The 9679-nt window shown below is 36.0% G+C and overlaps 1 protein-coding gene across 32 annotated transcripts in view; it reads left to right on the top strand.

Moving 5' to 3' along the window:
• SLMAP (sarcolemma associated protein) overlaps positions 1-9679 on the top strand; it is a 142561-nt gene that overhangs the window by 50269 nt on the left and 82613 nt on the right. For all 32 annotated transcript variants that reach the window (XM_055344201.1, XM_055344202.1, XM_055344193.1 and 29 more), the window contains exon 2: positions 9028-9175. In XM_055344201.1, coding sequence (XP_055200176.1) covers positions 9028-9175 — 148 coding nt within the window. The remainder of the gene's footprint in view (positions 1-9027; positions 9176-9679) is intronic.

The following is a 9679-nucleotide window of genomic DNA, read 5'->3' as shown; positions in this document are numbered from 1 at the left end:
GTATTTAATTCATGCTCTCTGGACTTATTCTCAGTGTAGGGGTGTTCTGCAATTTGATTTTATTGATGCGCAATCTCTCCAGGACAGGTGCCAAGTAAATGATTTGCCTTAATGGTAGAATTAGAGTTGGAAAAAAAAAAAAAGAATTAGAGTTGAAATAGATTCTTACTATTTTGATTGCTTCAGGAAAACTTCATAAACAAAGTGAGATTTCATAAATTTGTACTCAAAGACCAGAGAGTGTTTAAAGTGGAGGAGGAAGATAGTATGGAGGTTTTAAAGGAATAAGAATGTCGAATCTGCAATAGCTAGGAGACCATGGCAAGCTACTTAATATATCTGACCTTCGTTTCTTAATCAATAAAATGGAGATGGGGGATCCCTGGGTGGCTCGGAGGTTTAGCGCCTGCCTTTGGCCCAGGGCGTGATCCTGGAGTCCCAGGATGGAGTCCCATGTCAGGCTCCCTGCATGGAACCTGCTTCTCCCTCTGCCTGTGTCTCTGCCTCTCTCACTCTATGTCTATCATGAATAAATAAATAAAATCTTATAGATAGATAGATAGATAGATAGATAGATAGATAGATAGATAGATAGATAGATAGAATGGAGATGGTAATATCTATTTGGTAGGATTGTGACGATCAGGAGTATCTGGACATAGCAGGCAGTCAATAAATGGTAGCTATTATCATAGATTAGGGACTTGTTTGACTTGGCTCTAGAAAAGATTTTTAGATTGAATAGATGGGGGTGACATCATAAAAAATGTCAGAAAAGGAAGCTCCAAAAATCGATTCCTTCACCAAGACAACTATTAAGCTGGCATGAACTGTCTGAAGCAATTATTTTGGAATTCTTCAGCCTAGTTAAGCACTTGCAGCATCCAGTCGAGTGCTTAATAAGGAAAGAGGCTGGTAAATTTCTGAGAATTTTGGTGCTTTGCACCAAATGGTGACTACCATTTTCTATCCCCCAGCCTTGTGACAAGCAGCTGGTAGTATGGTGGCCCATGGTTCCTGATGTGACTTGCTTGTCCTTAAAAAATTGTGGTTGTATGTTTTGACTGCTGCTTTTGATTGCTAAGAGACTGACCATTGTTTTAAAACCCACAGGCTAGAGAGGTTTCCTGGCATCTGCCAAGAGAATTTAAAGAGACAGAATAGGGACATGTGGGTGGCTCAGCAGTTTAGCCCCAGCCTTTGGCCCAGGGCGTGATCCCGGGATCAAATCCCACGTTGGGCTCCCTGCATGGAGCCTGCTTCTCCCTCTGCCTGTGTCTCTGCCTCTCTCTCTCCCTCTCTCTCTCTCTCTGTCTCTCATGAATAAATAAATAAAATCTTAAAATAAATAAAGAGACAGAATATCCCTATCCTCTTTTTCTGATTGCATCCTGGCATTTAGGGAAATCTGTGTCAGGACTCTGGCTGAACAGAACGGAGACTTCCATGACAGCACAAAACAAGGAATATAGTTTTTGCAAAAAAAAAAAAAAAAAAAAAATTGGAAAAGTCACTAAACAAGTAACTGTATCCTTCAAATAATAATAGCAATCTCTAGAAAGAGAAGCAAACCTAATTTCTAGAATTACCACATTACAATATTTGGGATATCTGATTTTCAACAAAAATTACAAAACATTCAAAGAAACAGAAATTATGGCCCATTCACAGAAGAAAAAAATATCCCAGCTCAGACAGTGGACTTATTAGACAAAGACTTTGACTATTTTAAATATGCTCAAAATGCTGAAGGAAGACATGAACAAAGAACTAAAGAAAATCAGGGAAATAATTTGTAAACAAGTGGTGAATATCAATAGAGAGAAATAGAAAGTACAATGGCTGGAATAAAAATCAGTGAAAGGTTTGGTGGCATATTTGAGCAGGCAAAAGAAAGAATCAAGAAACTTGAAGATAGAGCCATTGAAATACCCTGAGAACCAGAAAGAAAAAGATGAGGGAAAATAACAGAACCTAAGGGACATCAGCATCAAGTGTACCAACATGCACATTATGGAAATACCAGAAGTCTAATAGAGGGGGAAAGAATGGAACAGAAAAAAAAATTTTTTTTTAAGTTTTTATTTATTTATTCATAGAGACACACAGAGAGAGAGAGAGAGGCAGAGACACAGGCAGAGGGAGAAGCAGGCTCCATGCAGCGAGTCTGATGTGGGACTCAATCCCGGGTCTCCAGGATCACACCCTGGGCTGCAGGCAGCGCTAAACCGCTGCTCCACTGGGGCTGCCCCAGAAAAAAATTTTTTAAGAAATAATGGGTGAAAAGAATGTAATGGTTTTAGCTCTTATATTTAAGTCCTTGATCCATTTTGAGTTGTTTTGTATATGGGATAAAGTGACTTTATTTATTTATTTTTGCATGTGGTTATCCAGTTGTCCCAGGTCCATTCATTGAAGGGCTCTTCTTGAACCATTTGATGGTCTTGGCACATGTTGAAATTCAGTTGGATGTAGATGTATAGTTTTATTTTTATTTCTGGAATCTTTTTTAAAAAAATATTTTATTTATTTATTTATTTATTTATTTATTTATTTATTTATTTATTTATTTATTTATTTATGAGAGACACACAGAGAGAGGTGGAGACAGGCAGAGGCAGAAGCAGGCTCCATGCAGGGAGCCCGATGTGGGACTTGATCCTGGGACTCCAGAATCACGTCCTGAGCCTAAGGCAGATGTTTAACCGCTGAGTCACCCAGGTGTCCCTATTTCTGGAATCTTAATTTTAGTTTTACTAAGTTATGTCTGTTCTTATGCCTGTACCACACGGTTTAGATTACTGTAGTTTTGTAGTAAGTTTTGAATTCAGAAAGTGAATCTTCCAGCTTCGTTCTTTTTCAAGATTGTTTTGCCTATTCAGGGTTCCTTGTGATTCTATACAAATTTGAGGATTGACTTTCCCATTTCTGCAAAAAAGGCTGTTTGAATTTTGATAGAAGCTGCATTAAATCTGTAGATCACTGGTTAATATTGACACCTTAACAATATTAATTAAGTCTTTAAATCCATGAATATGGATTAGGATGCTTTTCTATTTCCTTAATATTTTATAGTTTTCAATGTATATGTCTTTTACCCCTTTGTTAAATTTATTCCTAGGTGCTTTATTTAGGTGCTTTTTAAAATGGAATTGCTTTGTTAATTTCCTTCTTGGAATTTTCATTGCTGATGTGTAGAAATACAACTGGTTCTTGTGTGTTTATTTTGTAAGCTACAACATGGCTGAATTTGCTTTTTAGCTTTCTTTTTTTTTAAGATTTTATTTATTTATTCATGAGAGACACAGAGAGTCAGAGAAAGGCAGAGGGAGAAGCAGGCTCCATTTAGGGAGCCTGATGTGGGACTCAATCCCAGGACTCCAGGATCACACCCTGAGCCAAAGGCAGATGCTCAACTGCTGAGCCACCCATGCTTCCCTCTCTTAGCTTTCTTGTGGGTTCTTTGGGATTTTCTATATATAGAATCATGTCATCTGTGAATAGACATAGTTTACTTCTTCCTTTCCATTTGGGATACCTTTCCCCCCCCCTTTTTCTTGTGTCTGGCTAGAACTCTTCCAGTAAGCATTGCATATCAATAGTGAAAGCAAGCTTCCTTTTTCATGTTCCTGATATTAGGAAGAAAGCTTTCACACTTTCACCATTATGAGGTTAGCTGTGGCATTTCCTTTATCATGTTGAAGAAGTTCCTTTCTAATCCTAGCTTTCTGAGTGTTTTTTTTTTTATCATAAAATGGTATATAGGTTTTTGTCATGTGCCTTTTCTGCATCAATTGACATGATGGTGTGGGGTTTTGTCTTTCTGTTATTGTGGCATGTTACATTGATTGACTTATGTTGAACCACTTAGGATAAATTCCACCTTTTCAGCCAGTCTCTGCTTTTCCAGCTTGGAGTGAATTGTAAGTTAGGCTGAACAGAGGTAAGGGCCTTGCGTCAGTCCTTTAGGTAGCCCCAGACAGGTTAGAACAGATAGACAAGATAATTTGTGATTTAGATCTACTCTGCTCTCTCTGGAACCAGGTTCCAGGGTCCCACATGGGGAATGTAGGCTGATGTCTTCAAGACTTCTGTAACACTGGAGAAGGGGATAGGACAAAAGTAAGTAATGCCACAAAGATGTCCTACGATTTTAAAGTTGCTTTTTTCTTGATTCAGTATTCACTTTGTGGCTATAAGACTGTTTTCCAGAGTTCTAATTCTAACAAAGTTGGTTCTGACAGTTTCTACATGTTTTTCAATGTTTCTGAAGGGGGATGAGAGCTTGGAGCTGCCTACTCTGCCATTTTTCTGATGTCACTTCATTTCTTTTTGATTTTTAAAAATTTCCTTCTTTTTCACCTTTTATTTCTCCTAATGGATTATTTGTTATAGTTAGTCACTTGTGTCCTTCAATTTTGTGTTCATTTTTGAACAATTCTTTTTCTTTTGAGTTCTTTCCCTCTTCTGGAGTTTTGTAATTATGATTTCTGTTTCTTTCTCATGTCTGAATTATTTTCTTAATGTCTCTTAGCTTGTTTTGAAATAGTGTATTATAATTTTGATCTCAAGGTCTGCCCCTTCATTATCTGTAGGGATATTAGTCTATTCTTTAGTCTCAATTTTCTTAAAATAACTGTATAGGATGGGATATTTTTCTGTGAAAAATTTTTGCTCATTTTTATGTGAAATTTGTTTTCCTGAACTTTTAGAAGGGCGTCATGGTTCAGGAGAACTTTTCTAATGTCACACAGCTCCCCCTCCTGTTGTTTTTGTAAAATAAACTCAAATATATGGTGGCTTCCTTCTCCATTTTATCTGGATCTTTTCTTGGTCTCTGTTGTCCCTACCTTGCTCAATTTTGCACATCCAGCATCCTTGCATTTTTCCACATCCAGCAACTTCCCTCACTGTAGAGCCCTATCTTGAAATGCAGTTTTTGGTGGTAGATTGATTTTAAGAATTCATGACTCAGACTGCTCTAGCCTTTTACAGAACTTAACTCATGCTTACTTGTTATTGGACTGGGCTAAAGCTTTTCCATTTTCAACTTCTCTCAAATTGGCCATCACACTCTCCAGTGAATACCTAATGACTATCTTAGGGTTTTCCTCAAGTCCTTAAAATGTGCCATTGTTTCCTGTATACATCCTCCTGCTCAGGTGCAGGTTTCATATATTTCTGGTGGATGTTGATGTTTTCCTCATTCACTTTTAATGTTCATGTAGATACCTTGTCATCTGGTTTTGTTGTAAATATTATCCTTGGAATTTAAGTTTTGCTATTTTAGTCTATTTGATTTTAGGTGGTAATTCAGGTAGATTAAAAATCTGGACATAACATCTGCCATCTAGAATCCATAATCCATTCTGTGTTCACATCTTAAGACCTCCCCTGTATGGGCTTATAGTTTTTGCCCTCTGAGCTATGGCATGTCTATTATATAGTGCTTTGTTCTGAAGTTTTAGTTGAAATGCTATTAATCTATCAATTTTTGGACATTGCAAAACCTATCAATGTAAGAAGGGTTATAAAGAAGCAGTTTATCATTATATTGGAAATGAAAGTATTTATAGATTTTAGCAAAGTTGAAAGTGATGCAAAATGTATTTGTTTATGGAATGAACGGTAAGAATTTTCTGAAGGCCAAAGAGCAAATTATGTAATATGTGGAGTATAGTGCCTGGGTCATTGAAAGTAATCAAAATCACCAAGGGACAAGGAAAAGTAATGGGGCAGAGAGAATCTTTTGGTTCAAGGACAACTATCAATGTCTGATTTCTGGGAAAAACAAGGGGTTAATCAGATGTAAAGTCTGAAAACAGTGTAAGTTGAACTTGGGCCCCTAAGCTACAGAGGGTTTTATAAATTCAGGGCTACTTAAACACCTGCTTGAAGTGAATGCCTGGTGGCTAGTGCAAACACTAGAGCTGCTTGAGCATTTTTTATATTACTAGGAAATAAAGATAGTTAAAGCTTCAACAGGATTTGAAAAAAATTTTAGAGTAGCCAAAACTGATGTCTTTTAAAGAAAAAAAGAGAAGCCTGATAGAAGAACATTTATTTATCATCATAGAGGAGAAAAATATTTCTGGTTGAAAAGTGACAAAGGACCAGCGAACATACCTACCTACAGGAAGTGCTTACAGGACTGTAAGCACAGTCCCTTGCAAACAAATTACCTTCAGGAACCTAAACTGTACATAGAATAGTTTCCATACAATTTAGACTGAATAATAGCAGATTATTTCATAGAAGATACAGAAACATCACTTTTAATAAGTCTTTCAAAACACCCATGGACAGAAGGTTAAATCATATCAATGAAAATAGTTTTGTAGGGAAGTAGACTAATGTGGTCTAGCTATAAACAAGTGCAAAGGCTCAGGTGCATGAGTGAGGTTAGTGTGGCTGAGAGAGATGAGGGTAGAAGATAGTGGACGTTAATGAGTTTGGAGAGAAAACCAAGAGCAAGATCATGTAGGGCCTTATAGACTATAATGATAAGAACTTTAGGTTTCATTCTAAGGTATTTGGAAGCTATTAGCAGATTGAGACTAGAGAAAGGGTGGACAACTACTGTAAACGATACGTTCACACTAAATGGAGGCTGTGCTTCGGACAGCGATACAGATGCGTCAGAATGAAAAGAACCTGGGTTAATGTTGACTTTAAATTTTTTTAATTAAAAAATTTGTGATTGTAGAGTTATGCAAAAGCCATGTAAGAGGTTGAAACACATACACACCTTTTTGTTTTCCAAAGCTTGTTAACAGTACTGAACGTCATTTCATATATTCTTATTTCTGTTCTGTTCTTTTTAAGTTTAAATCAAAATGCTAACCACAGACTACTAAATGACTTTGTAACACACTAATGGATCAGAACTCGAAGTTTGTAAAACACTATATATCAAGTATAAATCCTTTAGCTTGTTAAGACACACAGTACTACAAATGACCAAGCCAGAATCCAGATATTGCCACATTTCCCATGAATATGTTCATTAAAAAACAAAAACCAAATTCCCTTACATGGTGTAACAGTAGGTTCGAGGGTAGAGGAAAAATTGTGAGGGTAAGTATTCCTACTTGAGTGTATTACTGTGCTTCTCTCCCGGTGTAAAATGGTAAGGCCTGTAAATTTCAAATGGACTTGTAAAATATCAACACAATTTTCATTATTAATGGTCTGTAATTAGGTATACAAACTGCTAGCCAAAGTGACAGTTGGTCTCTTTTGAATTACAGAGAATAAGTCATTTATAGACAGCCTAGTGGCTTTTAAATTGCCACCTAGGAATTAATGAGATGTCATTTTCATATTTTCTTCAAATTGTATATTCTTTTGTTGTATTTCATTTTGGAAAAGAGCTTGTGGGAGGAGTGAAGGATAAATGAAACATAAAGGTCAATGTGAAGTAATGGAGAAAAAATGGACCTTTCTGTTCTATTATTTGAATCCCTGCTCCTATCTCTGTGTCCTTTGGAAGATACTTGCCGGTGCCTCATTTTTCTTAATTACAAATGGAAATAATATCTGTATCATAAATATAATGTTAAGATTAAATGAGGACCTGGTGGTATAACATATGTTTTAATAAATATTAGTTTTCTTCTTTCCTTTCTTCCTTAGGAAGGTATTCAGTGAAATATGTTGCTAGAATAAGCAGGGCTGGAGAGTAGGCCTAGAAAAATGCAAAAAGAAAGGTACATTTTTTTATTCGTTTTTCTCTTCCTAGTAAGTCTGTTGTGCATGATCCCAATTGTTGTGTTTCTTTTAGAATAGGTGGATGATAAATAGGTAGGCTTTCTGTGCCTCCTGTTATCTCTCCCTTTTTAAAGAGGGAAGTTACTCAAGTGGTGAAAGGCAAGTTTAGGAGCCCAGGAAATAGTAGCTTCATAGCTGATTTCCAGTATTTTAGTTCCAAGTGTCTCTAACTTGCTTTATTACAAAGAATTTACTGGAGATATGTCATTCCTGATACCAAGTACGTTAGCTAACTGATAGCTATTAAATATAGGTGTTCGAAAACCAATTGTCCTTGGCTGTGGAATAAACATTTCCTTTTATTTAGCTCTGATATCCTTGGAACAACATTACAAGCAGTGAGATGGAAAGATAGGATTTTCTCTAGCTGGCTTTTGTTTGTTTGTTTGTTTTTAAATAACAGCTTTATTGAAATATTCACATACTATAAAATTCATCCTTTTAAAGTGTACAATTCATTGGTTTTTAGTATATTCACAAAGCTATGTGACCATTGCTATTATTTAAATTTTGGAACATTTTAATCACCCCCAAAGAAAACCTTGTACCCATTAGCAGTCATTTTCTGCCATCACTCTCCCACCCCTTTACCTTTTTTATACCCTGGTATCTTAACTCCTTGCAACCAAAAATGTGCTTTTTGTCTCTATGGATTTGTTTATTCTGGATATTTCATATAAATGAAATTATATACTATATGGTCTTTTGCAGTAAACTGCTTACTGTAATATTTTAAAAGTTTATGTTGTAGCATGACTCAGAGCTTCATTACTTTATATTGCCAAATAATATAATATAATATGAATACACTGCATTCTGTTTACCTGTTCATCAGTGGATGGATGTTCAGGTTGTTTTCACTGTTTGGCTATTATGAATAATGCTACTATGAACACTCATGTACAAGTTTTTGTGAGGACATATGTTTTCAGTTCTCTTGAGTATGTGTGTGTGTATGTATTCCCCAGTTGAATTGCTGGGTTATGTGCTAACTTTTTGTTTAACGTTTTGAGGACTTCATAAACTGTTTTCCAGAGTGATTGCAGCATTTTGTCTAGCTGGATTTTTAAATCACTTGGTTTCAGGTTCTAATTTCATATATATTAAAGGAGAGCCTTAGCTGAAACAAATGGTTTGAATTGGTAGGGGAAAATATCCACCCGTAGTAGTTTGCAAAGGTGGGAGTCCTTTCTCTTAAAGTAGGTTTGGAATTATTAGTACTAATCTTTGTTTTTTGTTCTTGTTTTTGTTTTGCAGTTTTATCTCCAAGACACTAAAAGTAGTAACGGTACCTTTATAAATAGCCAGAGATTGAGTCGAGGCTCTGAAGAAAGTCCACCATGTGAAATTCTTTCTGGTGATATTATCCAGTTTGGAGTAGATGTAACGGAGAACACACGGAAAGGTACGGGTATGGATCGATTTTTCCTATTTGTCTTTTTAAGTTTAAAAAAAATTCTATTTGTTATAAAACATTTTATGTTTGTAAAAGCATTTACATACAGCATTACATGCAGTAAAAATTAAGAATCTCTTACTTCCCCTATTGCTTTTCTAAAACTTTAAATTACAAAATGTTAATAAGTGATTTATATTTTTCATCACAGTGTGAAACTATAGGATGCTCTTGTGTTACTTTAGGAAATAGTTGGTTGTGGTGACAGCCTACCCAACCAACAGAATATTAACCCATAAGGATATTTATCATTAACAAGAATGCAGGAGGGGAGGTCCAGACTTTGTTTACTTGACTTGGTGATGTTATGAGGAATCCAGGGTTACTGCCCTAATATGTTTGTCTCTTATGCAGGATGGCAGCAGCCATAGGCCTTATTTCCTTCATGCCAGTATCTTTGGAAAAAACTGTAAGGCAGGGACAAAATGTCTTTCTGTAGGGCTCTTTTTTTTT

The sequence above is a fragment of the Nyctereutes procyonoides genome, unplaced genomic scaffold (genome assembly GCF_905146905.1).
Source record: "Nyctereutes procyonoides isolate TBG_1078 unplaced genomic scaffold, NYPRO_anot_genome, whole genome shotgun sequence".
Lineage (NCBI taxonomy): Eukaryota > Metazoa > Chordata > Mammalia > Carnivora > Canidae > Nyctereutes > Nyctereutes procyonoides.
The sequence above is the reverse complement of the archived record's forward strand: the minus strand, read 5'-3'. Positions and strand labels throughout refer to the sequence as shown.